At 36.6% G+C, this 18,238-nt stretch overlaps 2 protein-coding genes and 1 long non-coding RNA gene across 8 annotated transcripts in view; 2 read left to right on the forward strand and 1 right to left on the reverse strand.

Annotated features, from left to right (window-relative positions):
* Window positions 1-463: 463 nt before the first annotated feature.
* On the reverse strand, window positions 464-4,189 carry LOC149709338 (serine beta-lactamase-like protein LACTB, mitochondrial). Its single transcript, XM_089864018.1, has 5 exons — window positions 4,179-4,189; window positions 3,432-3,544; window positions 2,593-2,652; window positions 1,448-1,885; window positions 464-1,146 (listed from the first exon to the last, which is right to left on the reverse strand). Exons 1-5 carry the CDS (start codon window positions 4,187-4,189, stop codon window positions 464-466), a joined length of 1,305 nt encoding a protein of 434 aa, XP_089720144.1.
* Window positions 4,190-5,265: 1,076 nt separating this feature from the next.
* Window positions 5,266-9,877, forward strand: LOC149709339 (uncharacterized). The gene is made up of 2 exons (XR_016380300.1): window positions 5,266-5,571; window positions 9,530-9,877. It is a non-coding gene; the product is annotated as an uncharacterized LOC149709339 (long non-coding RNA).
* A 2,851-nt stretch (window positions 9,878-12,728) lies between these two features.
* Window positions 12,729-18,238, forward strand: part of mei-P26 (E3 ubiquitin-protein ligase meiotic P26) — a 38,947-nt gene continuing 33,437 nt past the window's right edge. For 5 of the 6 annotated variants that reach the window (XR_016381349.1, XR_016381350.1, XR_016381351.1 and 2 more), the window contains exon 1: window positions 12,729-12,884. The gene's annotated coding sequence lies outside the window, so the exon portion shown is untranslated. Of the gene's footprint in view, window positions 12,885-13,003; window positions 13,340-18,238 lie in introns of those variants that run through there. The other variant, XM_089864699.1, reaches the window with a different exon arrangement.

Raw genomic sequence — 18,238 nt, forward strand, 5'->3', positions numbered from 1 at the left:
TTCAATACGAGTCAAATCTGAGGAATCAAAGAACAACGTCGTTACGAGGAAAGTATTTACCAAAATTAAGTACGGGAGTTAGATTAGAATCAAGTTTGGATTAACAGCGATAGACCATATTAAAATGTCTCTGCCATTTCAAAATTTATTCGGTGCGGTGGCAAAAGAAGCCTTTGTATGTGAAGAATTACTTGGCTGCGTTACAAAGGTAACTTTGAACTATTTTGAAAATTTTTGGAAGGGAGCACCTGACGCTGACATATAAATTCGAAAAATTCCCTAAAACTTGGTTTAAATTTTTAAAAATTTCGCTAGCTATCTCAAAATACTAAATGGGTTGTTTCTAATTCCGTTTATCATTGGCATTTTCTATGGAGTAATTTTAATCGGAGTGTTTTAGGGATGAACCCATAAATTTAAGGGGTAATTTCAAATCATTTTTAATGAAGCAATTTATGATACTTTACATTTTTTCAAAAACTTTAACAATATCAATTGCCAAATCGTTTAGGACTGGCACTGCATCCATATTACTTAAAATCGCGACCACAATTCCTTTCGGTGAATCCGAATTTGTGGGCTGTTTGCCTTCTTTTGGTTGAATGTACAGCATAGAAGACGCCCCTGATCCTTGGCCATCGTGATTGGCCGCAAATTTTTGCGTTTTATCGTCTTTTCGTGGAACGATACCAAAACCCATTCCATAAGGACTGCCTGCAGCCACACTTTGTTCAGTTGGCTTCCATAATTTTGCAACTGTGTCAGATCTTAGGAAAGCCCGTTTCTCGTCACTAGCTTGTGACGAATAGAGAACGATGTTACCAAACCTAACCAAATCTTCCGAAGTTGACTGGAATCCACCCGCAGCCCATTTGCTTGAACTGTCAACGTAAGGACTATGTATTATGTAGCCATTGTTATCCTTGGCGTAGTATCCGCTACGTTTGTTGATTATTTGGTCATTATCATCGAAATACGTGTGTTCCAAGCCTAATTTCTCAAAATATTTCGTCATATGTTCTCTGAACGTTTCGTTGGATACAGCTTCCATAACGGCGCTAAGAACGACGAAACCGTATGAAGAATAGTAGAATTTTTCTCCTGGTTCAAATCTTAGTGGTTCCTTGTCAAAAACTTGGAGCGAATCTGCAATGAAATTTTGATCATTTTTCACACTTGGTGTTAAAGAAAATTCCCCTCCCCTCTTTCAGTGCAGTGTTGTCTGGCCCTTGTTGAGCCAAATTGGTCAAGTACTGAGTCAAACTGAACTGCTAGCCTTTCTCTCTGCAATCTCTTGACTCACCAACGACCTGACAACACTCAATGCAAACTGTGTATTGAAAATTCGTTCGAAATCTGGTTTTACATGGAATGACACTCTGTATCCTCTTAATACTTTAGTTATAGCACTTCCTTTATTTTAGGCCCACTTCCATTAAAATCTCACCTTTAACAGTATCGAAGTGCTTCATATTAAAGAACTCGATATCTTGAAATTCTTCGATGCCATCGCTGTTTCCTTTCACGTAATGTCGAATGCCACTTGTACATGACAACAGTTGTCTCGGTGTAATTATCACGTTGCTACCGTTGAATTTAGGTTGAGGATAGTCGGGTAGATATTCCAGAATTGATTTGTCCATGTCGAGAAGGCCCATGTCCCATAGTGCGGCTGCGGCAATCGAAGTAATTGGTTTGCTAACACTGGCGATTCTCATGACGGTGTCCTCGCTACACCGTACTTGATTTTCCAAGTCGGAAAACCCGAAACCTTCCTTCCAAACCGTTTCCCCGTCAATACTAACGGCTACCGTCATGCCTGGAACGTCGTACTTTCGTTTAACTTTTTCAACCAGACTTCGGGATTCTTTGATGGGGTCACTTTCTAAACGTACGTTAGAAATAAAAAAAGGTTTATGTTTAACAAAATAGATGATCGTTTAACTTTTTCAACCAGACTTCGGGATTCTTTGATGGGGTCACTTTCTAAACGTACGTTAGAAATAAAAAAAGGTTTATGTTTAACAAAATAGATGATTCGTAAAATCTATCAAGGACCACAAGTTATTTTTACGTCGTGTGACGGTTGTCCTATATGTGTGAATAACCAATGAAACGCGAGGAACAAGTAGACACTGGTTTAACTAAGATTTAAGCCCTCCCCTTACCTTAAAAAACCAGTAAACCCATTTAAGAATAAGCTATCAGGTGCCCAATTAATTTTACAAATCATCAATTTAAATAGTGAATTTATCGCATAGGGACTGGAGAATGTAGCTAGTTAGTTTTATAGACATTTTTCAATGATGGGAACGAAGTATCGTCTGTTTTATACAAGGTTAAGACGTAGCATCTGGTATGTCGATCCAAAGACGTTAAATACGGCTTCAAAGTTACCAGTCCTTGGGTTGGAAGCCATACTTAACATGTTTGTGTCCATATACCACCTGTTGTTCTGTGTAGAGAAACAAGGTGCTCAAAGAACCAGGCTCTATTTAACCCCCTACTTTTGACAAGGATCCATTGTTACTTGTTTTAGCGTTTCATTATCCCCATATTGCTTACGGTAACTGCGGTTCACTAATAACTTACTTGTTTCATTAACGGTCAGTTGAATATCCTTGGTTTGAACGTATTCGAGATACACGAAAACTACCAATAAAATACTCCAATATTTCAGCAACATTTTCACGTATTTCAAGACGATATAAGCAGGAGTCTAGATCTGATGTGAAGAAAAATTGTAACCGAATGAGAAGGTTGATTTGTACTGCGCTGGTATTTTATGGTAAAAATCCGTTTCACGCGAGGGCTGAGACGTTCTTCAATATTGAATTGTTCTGCAAAGTGTAAAGTATTGTAAATTCAAAGTGACACGAACAATACCTTTCCTATTTTCACTGTTACAGCTGAATATCACATTTATGTAAGAGATAACGAGTAAAAGGAATTGATATATCATATGCAGGTGTTGCCACGAATTTATGTCAATGTCAATTAAGTCTTTCGCAATCTATACTACTATACAGATAACCTCACTTCATTATCGTTCTTTTCAATAGCTGTCAAATATATATCACTGTCCTCGGCGTGTATTTTTAGGTTTAAGAAAATAAGTTTCATAAGATGTGTTAAATAAGTTTGTCACTTGTTACAAACTGGAGTTTGTCATGAAGTGTGTGAGGTAGGTCATAGATTCGAGGTAAAGTGACGCCTGGTGCTGAGGTGCTGTCAAAGGCTTAGAACAGACTAAATAGGAAGATTCATTGCAAAATGAACCAAATGTAGTCAATTCTCTCGTTGTTCTCGAACTAGCTCGAGATGTAAGTCTCTAGCATTACGAAGTATAGGTACGTGTCATACTTATGGAACATATCACTTATAAACTTAAGGTTTTAGCCAAGAAGCACAGCTAGGGGCTAGCCTCTTGCACGTAGTGAACTCGGGCTCCGTCTGGTGTTGCTTCTTGACGCGAGGGAAATAACCTAAATGGGCGGCCCTTTGCTGGTAAACTCCAAAATAGTTCATTGCCGTTTTAAAAACCCTGGAAATTACAATTTAGTCATCTAATTATTCAAAAATTATGCATGTCATTAAAAGAGAAATTTTAATATTTCTTTTTTAATATTTGGCATTCTCCGAATTATAAGGGTAATTTTTAGGCAGTCGTAGGCCTAACCTTGATATGTTTTTCAATCGAGTGTTTTTCAATGTCGGAGATTAGAAGATTTAGTAAAGGTACAAAATGCAAATACCCGTTTCTTACGAGTAATATAATTATGATTAGGATTAAGAAAAATTTAATAATCGGTTTTCAAGTTGACTGGATGAGGAAAACTTTCCGTTCTGACGCACAGCTCACTAACTACTTAATAAGACGATGTACACTCGCTGTACGTCTTGAAGAATTTCTTCGAAATTTATTTGGCACTTTTTTCAAGCGAGTTGAAAACCATAGATATACGAAGTTTAACAGTAAATTTTAACAGCGATGTTCTTGAGGATGTATTTCCGGTAGGACATTTTCGTGAACATTTTCAGGGCGCCATCTTTCAAGATGGCCGCCGAATTGAAAACAAAATAATTACAGTCCAGCTCTAATTGATAGTGAATCAGTATACTTACTATTATCGGTTCAAACGCTATTTTGTAAGGAGGTTGTTTGGTTTGCAACTTACCTGGCCGCCATTTTCTAATATGGCCAGCTATAAAACCTTTAATTTATACAGCTCTGCCAGACGATAAAACGAATTATTGTACAAAATTTCAGACAAATCCCGCCAAATTTCTTGCAGTTATCGAATCAGAAAGACAAGTTCGCAAACATAAATACAATTAAATCAACAGAATGTAAAGTTTATCAGTACAAAATATATGATTATATGAGGGAAATAACTCATGAAGGCGGCCTAGCCCCTGTGGTGTTTGCTTCTCCGTTGGAATTAATGGAATAGTCAATTGAAGAGTAAAAAAATGGGGTTAATTTAAAGTAGAACGCTGATTGGTCGATAAAAGAAACTGGAAATAAGTGCGTCTTAAACATCATTCTGGACACTGCGTAATTTTTCATCCACAACAATGAATACCATTCTGATATCCCCATTTGTCATTAACAAAATCATACGTTCATAAGATATGTTCCATCCATAAGTTTGTCTCTGGTTTCAAACTGGAGCGTGTCATGAAGTGAGTGACGTAGGTCATAGATTCGAGGTAAAGCGACGCCTGGTGAGGCGCTGTCAAAAGCTTAGTAATGCAGACTAAATTGGACCTAGATGGAAGTCCTGCAAAATTAACCACCGAGTGTATGATTTCAATAGGCCTTTCTATAAATTATTTCGCGGGAGGGTACGAACGCCCTTCATCTCTGCTTCTTCCCCCGGCAACATTTTCTTTTCGCGGGAGGGAAGAATAGCCTTCGTCTCTGCTTTTTCCCCCGGCAACATACGGATTTTATGTAAAGGCCTATTCTCGCTTATCGTTCTGCTAGAACTAGCTCGAGCTGTAAGTCTCCAGCATTACGAAGTATAGGTCATACTTATGGAAGGAACATATCTTATAAACCCTATGAGAAAAATAACACCCTGCTTTTACTACAAATGAAAAGTATTTTGATTACGAAGTATAGTACTTCTTATATCTATGATTAAAACCCTCAAATTTTCTAAGAACCTGTTTTGGCCTTTCGACATAAATAATCAAAAATAATGTTTTGAAAATTTCCCGTAAACTCGCCCCAAGGTAAAAAAAGTCAGTTAACGAATACAGCTCTAGTAGCATATCTGATCATTCGTACGCTTCAATTCCGTTTTCAAACACGCGTTCAGTTGTATCGTTTTTGTATAGCGATACTTGTTTAAAACTCTACATTTAAATATAGTTTAGAAACTTTTAATTCAACAACTAAAATTATATTCGAATCAAAAGTGATTTAAATAAATGTTCGCTTGAAGTTAAGTATTCTACAATTCGTACCACCGATTTCGTGAAATGGCCGAATTCACAAGATTGCTGGGTGCAGTCAGTAGAGAGGTTATTAACTGCGAAGTGACCCTAAATTGCGTAACAAAGGTACGACGTCTGTTCTTGGAAGTTTTGATTTAAATGTACTTAAATTATTAACAAAGTCATAAGTGCTATGAAAAATGGTTTGTGTTAGTTAATTTTGCTTAAAGAATTTGAATGTATTTGGATGGAGTTGTCATAGTATACGGTAATCCTTTGAAAATTCATTAAAATGGGGAAAAAGTCAAGGGTTTTTTAAATGGGCTTGAAATTTCAGGGAATTTTAAAAATGTTATGCCTAAAAGTTATGGAATTGCATGTTTGTTCCATAATTTTTGATACGTGTAATTATAAACCACAACATTTTAAGTTCATTACACAAAGAAGTAGACAACTTTAGACTCTCTAGGAAAGGTTGATAAATCCCGGGAAATTTTAAAAATATTGAATAACAAGTTGAGTTTAAGCCTTGGTCAAGTTCGTCTATTATCGGAAACTCTTTTAACTTAAAATATAGCCCTAGCAAACTTATTCGTTTTTCATTGGCTTTTTGCACAGAGTAACTAAGCTGGAGTGATAATTAAAGATGCATTGAAATATCATTAATTCGAAGTTTGGTCCAATAAAATAGTACTGTTTAGTTTAGAAAACAGCAACCCACTGAACAGTGAAAGCGGCACTAACTTACAATCATTTTTAAAATATTATATGGGATCGTTGATTATATTGAAAACGAAAGCAACTAACCTTTGAATTGCTCTAATCATTTTAGTAATTAAAGCAAATTAATTAGGGTCAGTTTGACACCTAATGTGTCCCCAAAAATTCCATCAATTAAAAATACTTTTTCTTAATAATTTGAAATTTCATATATGTTAAAAAATTATTAAGTTTTTCAAAATCATTTAGCAATGCGAAAAACGTTAATTCTTCACAATCGGTCCTTGAAATTTTGAGTACCTAATTAAAGAAATCAATCAGCTATAACCATTAATTTCTAGCATTTAAATATCTATAGTTTGTTATCACATTGGAATCGGTCTAGAAAGGGTATTTAATATTATTTTCCTATTAAATTCAAAGTAAATTAAGGTTCTAACTAACTACAACCGCAAGTGTCCCAGTGACTCGAAACTACCTAAATTGTGTTTCAAAAATATACGTATTTCTCGCTTCAATGAACGTAACGCGATTCCAGACAGCTTGTAAAGCAATAACCCACAATTAGAAAAATTTGGTTCCGGATATTTTAAACTGTGTAATTGATTGTACTAAAAGGGTTACGCGAAATGTTTGAAAATTCTGTCCTAATTCCTTGGCGTTGCTAATTATAACACCCTAGCTTAGCACCCAGTCTTCTTGCCTGTGGGTGGAGTTGAGGAACTGCAAACCTGAAATAGATTCCTGTCTACGAAGACACACTAGACCCTAAAAACTCTCGGCCCACCAGTAATAAATATCTGCTGATGTTGTTTATTAGAAACTAGCTTTTCTAAACTTTCGAATTCAATAAAATTATGCCCAATTTGGGGTCAATTGTAATGTGCTAAGGGTCAATAATAGCACGTTCTTAACAGGCTTAAGGACAAAGGGTTCGCCACATCCGTCCCTACTTCGAGAAGAACTGAACCAAACCACATCCAACGGACCTTAATTTCCCTGTGTTACCAAACGTTTATAGATAATAACTAAAAGTGAACTTCATTCTCAGTTCCCAACCTTTTGTTGTAGAAGCCTCTACACAAACCAAAAATATAAGAGAAGAGGTCTTTAGAGATCAAAGGTTTCATAAAAAATAGTACTCCATGGTATCGATCCAAACGTTAATTCTTGGTAATAGAGTTAGTATCTGCTACTATATGAGCCTATTTACGCATGTTCCCTGTGCTACGGTCGTGAAGAGCGAGGGGGTCGACACTATTATGAGAGTTAAAGGGGGTTTCTCGTATTAGGCGGCGGCGGCGCGAGCAAGCTTCAATGAAGTATACTTTTGTTTTAATCCATGAACTTTTGGTGTTACTGATATCAAGCAAGCAAAACAATTAACGAATTGTGACTGAGTTGATTTTAAAGAACAAACAACAGAGTTTCTGAAATAAATATGAATATCAGTGTACATACAGGAAATCTCATAGTGATTACCCTCACGTCCTCAGACGCTGTAGGGAAAGCTAAGGCGTAGCAATACGTAATATTAAACATCATATGAAAGTAGAGCGATTGAACTTGACCTTGGATGTTTAGTTCTAAAGCCGACGCGCATGGTTACCTATGACGTCAACATCAATTTAAAAGGAAATACAAAACGATTTTTGCTTAACGAAAGATAACACTTAAGCCTAATTTTAATGGACATGTTATATCTATTGTAAAGATGATTCACAGGTAATCATTTAAGGATTAGTCATTTTAACCAAATTATACACCTAAGAACATGGGCACTTTCATTAAGTTATTTTTCATTGAAAAAGACCGGTTTTCTTGGATATTTTCAAGACTGCGATAATCAAAATGCGGAAATTAATAATTCTCTTTCCATTTGGCTGCATTCTTTCATTATCTATGCTAGGGAAAAAAATTCGAAATTCTGAAAAACTTTTGGGATAAATATAGAAGCACAAGTTCACGGTGAATTACTTTTACGTAAGACGACGTCTACCATGGTTAAGGTGCTCGCCTCGAAGATAACGTGGCTCTTTTATGGATTTTAGCTTAAAAGTTATTTTAGATGCTTTTATTTTATTTTAAATGATTAGACTTTGCTGTAATTTAGAACTTTAGTTGCTTTATGTTGATATGAAAATTGTGCTGAAAACGTAACAGTAATATGGATTTACCATTTTTTCGGATGATTAATGGTATTCAAAAAGACGTGTGCCAAACTGTAGTCGGTTGTTTATCTCAGGTATTTAAATTTAAAATTAATTGAATTGAAATGGAAAGAAATTTGAATATTGTTTAAATGTAATAGAAAGGTAAAGTAAATTAACACCAAGTCGGGTTTTATTGGAGTTTTGTTTATATTTAGCAGTTGCGTGAATTTTAGTAATTGTCATTGAAAAGTCATTGCTTAATCATAATGAAAAATCTTAAATTGCTTTATTATTACGAATAAATATTATTAAATAATACTTTTGAATTTTAAAAAATAAATATCTTTAACTAGATCTTTTAAAAGAAATTATTTTAACATTTAAATTAATCAAAGCTGACGTATTTAGTGATCTAGGTTTATTTTTATGGTGGGTAAAAACCCAATAAAATACGTTGCTTTTTTATAGTGGGTAAAAATCCAATATAAGACGTGGGGTTTTTATGAAGGGTAAAAACCCAATAAAACGCGCGAGGTTTTATCGTGGGTAAAAACTCAATAAAACCCTTGGGATTTTATCGTGGGTAAAAACTCAATAAAACCCTTGGGATTATATCGTGGGTAAAAACTCAATAAAACCCTTGGGATTTTATCGTGGGTAAAAACTCAACAAAAACCCTTGGGATTTTATCGTGGGTAAAAAGTCAATAAAACCTGCGGGATTTTATCGTGGGTAAAAACTCAATAAAACCCTTGGGATTTTATCGTGGGTAAAAACTCAATTAAATCCTTGGGATTTTATCGTGGGTAAAATCTCAATAAAACCCTTGGGAATTTATCGTGGGTAAAAACTCAATAAAACCCCTGGGAATTTACCGTGGGTAAAAACTCAATAAAACCCTTGGGAATTTATCGTGGGTAAAAACTCAATAAAACCCTTGGGATTTTATCGTGGGTAAAAACTCAATAAAACCCTTGGGAATTTATCGTGGGTAAAAACTCAATAAAACCCTTGGGAATTTATCGTGGGTAAAAACTCAATAAAACCCTTGGGAATTTATCGTGGGTAAAAACTCAATAAAACCCTTGGGAATTTATCGTGGGTAAAAACTCAATAAAACCCTTGGTTTTTTGGACTGGGTTTTTTGCATTCGAACACTGTAATTCTGTGACCCATAGTCCTAACTTGAAACATGTTTTGCGTAATTTCAGAGCATAGATGGATTATCAACTCAACTTACGAACATTGACAACAGCCTGATGTACATGCTGTTCGTTTTCATCGCCATTGGTGCTTTGAACCTGTTGTTCATTTTGGGTGTTTTCTTCGTCACGTGTCACGCTTTAAAAACGTGGAGAAGGGAACAAGACATCGTTTGTAAACTTCAAGGAAAACACACGGACCCCAAAAACTACGGAGTCGAGTGATAACTTCTAATTGGGAGCAACAATAAATGACAATCAACAATTTATATTTCTTATTTTAGACAATAATGCAATGTATCTAAGCTAAGGCGTTACTTATAGAAGGGACGCTGGGAATCTTTATGGTGCTACGATGATACTTCAAATATGGGAGGAGCTTAAATCTTAACGCTTTATTGACGTCATCATGGCCAAAGTAGATTACACGCCCACTTCTCAAACATAATAAAGGTTCCCTGAGTCAGTTCTATCTTGTTTTTTCTCGTACTAAGTTTACGAAAATTGTGATTTTTTTAAGAGAAAATATATTTATTAGAATTAGTTTAATTAAATTCATTTTTTTAAATGAAATTCTGTGAAAATTTGTTAAGTTTAAATTTTCAATTCGAATTAATTTTACGAAATTGTTTTTATACAATTTTGTATAATTTTGTATTAAACAGGCCTGAAACGTAGGCCAACTTATAAAAATGTGTATTTTTATAAAATTGTCTCTTATTTTGATCATGAACAATCCAGGACATGCCTTCTTGAAGGAGAGAGTAATGGAGTGGAAACCCCCATACCTTAAGCGTTGCCTTTGTACCCCCACCTACGGCACCATAGTCCTCCCATCATCCCCAGCGGTTAGGTAGGGTCGTGCCGGTCGAAATTGTAAAGGACGCTCCCTCTATCTCAAAAATAGAAGCTAGTTCTCATTCAAATAAAATGGCGCTACGCGGCAGCACTTAGCAATCGCCTACGGAAAGGTAGGGGCGTGCGCGAGGTACACTGGGAGAGATATGGTGCCGCAGGTCGCCCATCACCATTTCCAATCCATCTGACTCCCTTATCCCTGATGCCTTTAGCGAAAAACTCGTCCACTATGTGAAACAAGCAACTGCTATTGCCCCCTGTCGAAACAAATTCGCTCTAGCGGAACTACGTCATTTTAGGGACGAAATTAAAGGTCACGTGAAAGGGTGGCTATCTATGGCGGCATACATGAAGGTTTATGTAAACAGGGAGGAATGATGTAAGATGTAAATACCGATTATCACTGTTACGGTACGGAATTTCTTTCCGTACCATTCTTAACCATTTTAATTAAATAACGGCCATATTCCATTAATTAGTAGAAGAGTGAACCAGTGGTAACGTTTAACGCCACTCGACTTCAAAAGTTCACCCACAGATGGCTTTAGCAAAATCGGAAATAACTGCTTCAATTTGTCCCCAATTTTTTTTCTCTCTCTCAAACTTCCATCCCCTCCGCCTATTTTTCCACCCCCTTGTTGTTACAACTAGTGAATTTCTCGGTTTGTACGTGCAAAGGCACGGCTGTTAAGTCCTGGATTCTTCACTATTTCGTTCATGTTTGATAGTAGTAAAGTTATTAGTTGAACGAATTTATTTAACATAAATCCTGCGTTGTAAAAGAAATGGGGAATTATATCCCATTAACTGTCTTATACTGTAGAACAGTCTTGGAAATAGCACAGGTCCACAGGTCAAAAACCAGTTTATTAATTGCTCGGACCAGTTTTTTTATTCAAAATCCGGGGGTTACTGGTCCTTGGGACCAGTTTATTAATTGAGAATTTTTATGAAAATTCAGGAGGGACCAGTTTAAAAATTCTAGTCATTATAAATTTCTACTCCATGGATATAGTCTCCTAGCCTTGACATTTTCTCATTCTTGCCTATGTTGCCTTCCTTGCTACAACCACAGCCCACTCGATCACGCTTTGGCTTCACACAAGGTTTTTCCTATGTAAAAGCGCGTGTTGGTAATTATGAGCTTTTTCGCTCGAAAAATCCAAGGAGCCAGCTTTTAACATGACCGGCTATGGGAGGAACACAGTTATTTTGCCCTAATTTTGAAACTACTGGTGCAAACCTCTTGAAATTTTAAAGTGATGTGCAAAACAACGTTTGCTATGATTTGGAAATTTTAAAAAGTTTCCCTTCTATAGTTTTTTTGTATAAATATTAGAACGAAAATTAGCCCTACTTAAAGGGCTTGGTCTTGGAACGGTTTAATAAGTTTTTCCGTTTCACTTGTTCGAATCTCTTGAAATTTTAGTGAGAGGCACATTGAACGGTTTTAAGTTATGATGCAAAGTTTCAAAGTTTTCAAAGAAACAATTCACTTCCAAAAAATTCATTAAAATTGTGCTTGTGCATAATCCTACAACCTTAGGGAAATTTTAGGAAAAGGACTATTCGTTTTAAAAGTTTGAAATTTTCCACAATAATTTAAAACCTTTAAATATGCCTTTCACTAAAATTTCAAGAGACTCGAACCAGTGAAGCTGAAGGAAACAAATTTAAACTGTTTGAGACTAAGCCATTAAATTATGGTTCATTTTCGTTTTAATGTTGTTACAACTTTGCACAAAAATACCAAACATTATTTTGCAAATCTCATTAAAATTTCAAGAGATTTCAACCAGTATTTTCAAAATTAGGACCAAAAAACGGTGTTCCCCCCAATGACGGAGTTAACTCTGATTTTTGACATAATTTTTGCATCTATAGCCCGATTGAATGGGCTGTGCGTCTCTTAATTTTTCAATAGGATTAGTAAAAAATAAATTAGGGATGGGGTCACTGGTCCCAAGGACCAGTTTAATATTGTAGACGCTGGGGGTCACTGGTCCCGAGGACTAGTTTCAAAAAAATCCTTATTTCCAAGACTGCTGTAGAATCATTAGATTGCTCAGTGAACGCATGATCGAGTGGGCTATGCTTTGTTCCATGTTTAAGAAACTATCGTCTGCTACTTTCGATAATAAGTTCCATGAATAAAACTGTGCTAATTAAATTTTATTTAATTTCTAAAATATATTATAATATAAAAAATTAAATATCATTGAATTTAAATGAATTAATTTCGTTTAAAATGAAAAAAAAAAATCTTATCCCCCTGCACCATCGGTTTCACTTTTGCAACTAAACTCTTACTTCTCCTGATAACCAAATGTATTGATACTCCATGGAAACTTCAACTTTTTTCTGTTCATTGTGTAATCGCAAAGCTTGATGGCGAACCTTGGTAGGCGGACGAAAGGCGACGCTTTTAGGCCCAAATTTTTGTCGCTATTTTAACGATGCGGTGATCAAAACTCAACCGTATTAAATAATCTACTTTAATTTACAGGTAAGCTTTATTTTAATACCATTAAACGCGGTAAAATGCATCGCAGAAAGCCAAGTTCGAAGGTAATAATAAGGCCTAGGGTAAAGGTACTTAAGAATAGGCTTAGGAATAGGAAGGGGCTTTGTGTGGCCAAGGCTTAGAACAACCATTTTGCGAATACTGAGTGACCAAAGACCATGGTTTTGCGCGCAATTTCGTTCCGGTCTTTTGGTTGGTTTCACCTTGGAAAACAATGATTTTTTTTAGGCTTAGCAAAAAGCAGAATGATATGATCTTTTTAACTGTGATTTATTCAGAGCTTTGTTAAAAAATCGGCTTGCGAAAAGCGCTTAGTAATCATTAATTTTCTAAACGTTTTAGTTACAAAGGTAGAACTTATATTTCTGATGCTTCATTTTGTTTATAAGTGCTTAACAAATAAGGCTTAACTTAATGATAATTTTTGTAATTAAGTGGTGAGTTTAAGTTCTCTAATTCTAAAAAATTGTTTTGTGAAATTATTGTGGGTTTTGGTGAAATTATACACAGTGTTTAAGAGAATGTATTGAGGCTAATGGTTTTTGATTGTTGCTGAAATCAGCAAAGGTTTAAGGCATGTTTTTAGATTTTGTACTTGTACAAATATACTAATAGGAGCTTGTAAAACAGCAATTATTTAACACCATCCAATCTGCTATAAAGTTTAAGTTAATTACTTTAATGAACAATGTTTTATGGACATTGTTTTCACCCCAGTTTTGACAGGCCATTTATCAGCAGAGAGAGTTTCAATTAGTACTTGATTAACTTGACTCTCATAGGGTCTGGCAACACTGCTTTGAAGTAGATGTCTATTTAAGGTCTAAAAATGGCCAACTAGGCCTATTTTTAATCCAAAAATTTCAATAAAAACTCAACCTAGTAGCTGTAATAAAAGAAAAATATCTTAGCCAAAGTAGATGTCTTTATTTTGCTGATTTGGGAAAAACCCTGATTCCCTGAATTCCCAGGCTGAGAAAAACAATTTTTAGCATTAGTTTCTTGGTGTGTTTGGGTTATTTATTTTTATCATGTATTCTTCTTGAGGTCAAGGTCAATGATGAGTTGTCTACCACTTCCACTTGGGGGTCCAAATCTTGTTTTCCACTTTTAGCAAAAAAAAAAAGATTTGAAATAAAGCTTTTTGTTTTGGAGATTTTAAGATATTTCAGGGAGTGATAGATAAATATTTTTTGTACCCTCTTCTTTATATGACAAAGTTCAATATCTATTTCATTTAAATGAGAAATAACTGAGGAAATATTTTATTTTAGAAATTAGTAGTTGTCTATGAATGTTTTGGACAAGTTAGGTGGACGTAAACCTGGAAAATTTGGCGAAAATATGTAGGTCTGGATATTAGAAGGCTTAATTGTTTATTGTTAAATTTAGTTTTCCTTGTTTAATTTAATGATTATAAAAACCTGGGTTCATACAAACCTGGAAAACTCAGGGAAATAAATGAGTTTACAAAAATGTGAAAAAACTAAGGGAAATTTAGAATTTTCAGTAAAATTAAGGTTTTTGTAAGTTTGCTCTGAAGGGGTTGCTTCAACTATATAAAAACCCACTCCCATTGTTATGGGAAAAAAACCTGGAAATCTCAGAGAAATAAATAGGAAAGAAACCTGGGAAACTTAGGGAAAAACATGGGAAACTTAGGGAAAAACATGGGAAACTTAGGGAAAAACGTGGGAAACTTAGGGAAGAACGTGGGAAACTTAGGGAAAAACGTGGGAAACTTAGGGAAAAACGTGGGAAACTTAGGGAAAAACGTGGGAAACTTAGGGAAAAACCTGGGAAACTTAGGGAAAAACCCGGGAAACTTAGGGATATAAATGGGGAAGAAACCTGGAAAACTGCGAAATAAATGAGGAAAAACCTGGAAAACTCGGGAAATAAAGGGGTGGAAAATACCTGGAAAGCTCGGGGAAATAAATTGAAAAAAACTGGAAAACTCTGGGAAATAAATGGGGAAAAAACCCTGGAAAATTCACGGAGATAAATGGGGGAAAAACCTGGATAGCTCAGGGAGATAAATGGGAAAAAACCTGGAAATCTCAGGGAGATAAATGTTGAAAACCCTGGAAAGCTCAGGGAAATTGGTTTTCCAATATTAGTATGAATCCTGCCAGAATTTTGAGTTATCTTTGACCTAAGCATCTTGGTCCAGGGTGGGCCGTTCCTTTCATTGTATTCACATGATTTACAATAACAATGGTGAGTGGACAAAGGCGTAAAAAAATCTACTAAAGCGTCAGGGCCAGCTTAGCCAATCAGACGCATTCCCTGACTAGCCTTACACTCTGCAATCTTCGACGCCATTTTGGTGGAAATGGGAAGATGTAAATCCTGAAAATCACCTTTATAAAGCTTAATTACTGAAATCAGTGTTAGGCTTAGTATTTTGAGCCTGCACCTTAAGCCTTGGTTGGCTATTCAGTATTAACATTATGTGAACTGAAGGTCGCAATAAGAAAGCTTTCAGTTAGTAATTAATATAGTCTGCTACCACAAACTTTTTCGTGACGTCACACCCTCCTATCTCTTCCCTCGGTTTTGGGCGACCATATTGGAAGTCGTCAACTCAAGGATTTACAATTTAGACCATGAATATAGACGTCACGTTCCCGTAGCTCCTCCCCTCTCAGTACAACATATTCATGAGGCAACTATTTAGGGACTTATCATTACTACGTCATGAAACGTCAGGCTACCTTCCACTAGTGCTAAAAACTTACCTGGAGGAGGGGCTTATGTAGCTTTCATAGGGAGCTAACAACTGGCTAGGGGGAAGAGATAGTCTGACGTCACGCAGCCCCTCTCTGGTTGGCATTTTTCCGCGTAGAATACTGTTTCCAACCGTTAGGGGGATGAAACTCCAGTAAGAGATAGAAGGGTGTGACGTTTTAGGATCCGAACTGTTAGCTCCCTATTCTGTAAAAAAAACCTGCCATAATGGCGATGGAGGCGGATTTACGCCCAAATTGCCGAGTCCCTATTGAGAGTTAATTTAAAATGAAAATTTATTTATTGACAGTTAATTTTAGTAATAGTTTTATATTGTGTGCGGCGCGCATACATTTTTCCATAAATAAAAGTAAAACTTGAAAAAATAGTCCGTAACTAAAAGTCCAAAATGATAAAACGCCCCTTTTCTTTCTTTTGGAAAGGAATAGCTTAATACTGGTCCGCTATTGGGGAAAATAACTTTTTCCCAGGACGTTTTAACTGGCCATAAGGAAAACCTGAGAATATCAGGGTTCCTACGGACAGGTCGGGGATTTTGGGAAATGGGGGAACGTCAGGGATTTTAAGTTTCTTCCTAAAAAGTCGGGGATATGTCTGGGATTTCGTTTGGTATGTAAAACCATCCATGATTGCTTCAAGCATTGAATGCTAAATGTGGGGTCAGGTGTCATTATGAAGTGGGCTTTGGTAAACACGTCCTTAAAATAGTCGGGGATATTGCGAAAATTTGGTCAAGGATAAGATGGAAAAGTTGGGGATTTTCAATATAAAAATTTCGTCCGAACCCTAGCAGTATATGCAGTGTTGCCACGGGTCAGGGAAAACCTGGAAAAGTCACGGAATTTAATAATGGGCCGAAAATGTCAGGGAATTTTAAAAGTTTCAGCAAAGTCAGGGAATTTGATTTTAGTGGGTAAAATTTCTGGGGATAAGACTTAATTGAAAGAGTGAAAGTTTCTCCTCATCTCGTCTCTTAAGACAGAAAACTCTAGAGCAATCCTTAAAAATGCTGTCTAGAATTGTTTTTACAAAGTAAATCCTCTCTAAAAAAATCTCTCAGACTGTTATTTATAGTTAAAATGTTTCTTATTCATTTTGGTGCAACAAATACACTGGAAAACTTAATGTAGATCGATTTTATTTAATTATAAGCACTTGAAACATGCTGTAAACATTTACACTTTCGGCCTAAAAAGGTCAGGGAAAATCTCTGAAAAAGGTCGGGGAAAATCCTCAGAAAAAGGTCAGGGGAAAATCTCAGAAAAAGGTCGGGGAAAATCTCGGAAAAAGGTCGGGGAAAATCTCGGAAAAAGGTCGGGGAAAATCTCGGGAAAAGGGTCGGGGAAAATCTCGGAAAAGGGTCGGGGAAAATCTCGGAAAAGGGTCGGGGAAAATCTCGGAAAAAGGTCGGGGAAAATCTCAGAATAAGGTCGGGGAAAATCTCAGAAAAAGGTCGGGGAAAATCTCAGAATAAGGTCGGGGAAAAATCTCAGAAAAAGGTCGGGGAAAATCTCAGAAAAAGGTCGGGGAAAAATCTCAGAATAAGGTCGGGGAAAATCTCAGAATAAGGTCGGGGAAAATCTCAGAAAAAGGTCGGGGAAAAATCTCAGAAAAAGGTCGGGGAAAAATCTCAGAAAAAGGTCGGGGAAAAATCTCGGAAAAAGGTCGGGGAAAATCTCGGAAAAAAGGTCGGGGAAAATCTCGGAAAAAGGTCGGGGAAAATCTCGGAAAAAGGTCGGGGAAAATCTCGGAAAAAGGTCGGGGAAAATCTCGGAAAAAGGTCGGGGAAAATCTCAGAAAAGGGTCGGGGAAAATCTCGGAAAAGGGTCGGGGAAAATCTCGGAAAAGGGTCGGGGAAAATCTCGGAAAAGGGTCGGGGAAAATCTCGGAAAAAGGTCGGGGAAAATCTCGGAAAAAGGTCGGGGAAAATCTCGGAAAAAGGTCGGGGAAAATCTCGGAAAAAGGTCGGGGAAAATCTCGGAAAAAGGTCGGGGAAAATCTCGGAAAAAGGTCGGGGAAAATCTCGGAAAAAGGTCGGGGAAAATCTCGGAAAAAGGTCGGGGAAAAATCTCGGAAAAAGGTCGGGGAAAAATCTCAGAAAAAGGTCGGGGGAAAATCTCGGAAAAAGGTCGGGGGAAAATCTCGGAAAAAGGTCGGGGGAAAATCTCGGAAAAAGGTCGGGGAAAATCTCGGAAAAAGGTCGGGGAAAATCTCGGAAAAAGGTCGGGGAAAATCTCGGAAAAAGGTCGGGGAAAATCTCAGAAAAAGGTCGGGGAAAATCTCAGAAAAGGGTCGGGGAAAATCTCAGAAAAGGGTCGGGGAAAATCTCAGAAAAGGGTCGGGGAAAATCTCGGAAAAGGGTCGGGGAAAATCTCGGAAAAGGGTCGGGGAAAATCTCGGAAAAAGGTCGGGGAAAATTTCGGAAAAAGGTCGGGGAAAATCTCAGAAAAAGGTCGGGGAAAATCTCAGAAAAAGGTCGGGGAAAATCTCAGAAAAAGGTCGGGGAAAATCTCAGAAAAAGGTCGGGGAAAATCTCGGAAAAAGGTCGGGGAAAATCTCGGAAAAAGGTCGGGGAAAATCTCGGA

This window comes from Phalangium opilio, unplaced genomic scaffold, assembly GCF_054372755.1.
Source record: "Phalangium opilio isolate 3A_F unplaced genomic scaffold, DU_Popi_V2 ptg000013l_1, whole genome shotgun sequence".
Taxonomy (NCBI): Eukaryota; Metazoa; Arthropoda; class Arachnida; order Opiliones; family Phalangiidae; genus Phalangium; species Phalangium opilio.

Excerpts from the sequence above, each read along its gene's own strand:
- LOC149709338 (XM_089864018.1), bottom strand. Across the intron at positions 1,886-2,592 it reads ACTGACCGTTAATGAAACAA|AAAGTGACCCCATCAAAGAA; the intron begins GTAAGTTATTAG and ends ACGTACGTTTAG. Across the intron at positions 1,147-1,447 it reads GCACTTCGATACTGTTAAAG|ATTCGCTCCAAGTTTTTGAC; the intron begins GTGAGATTTTAA and ends ATTTCATTGCAG.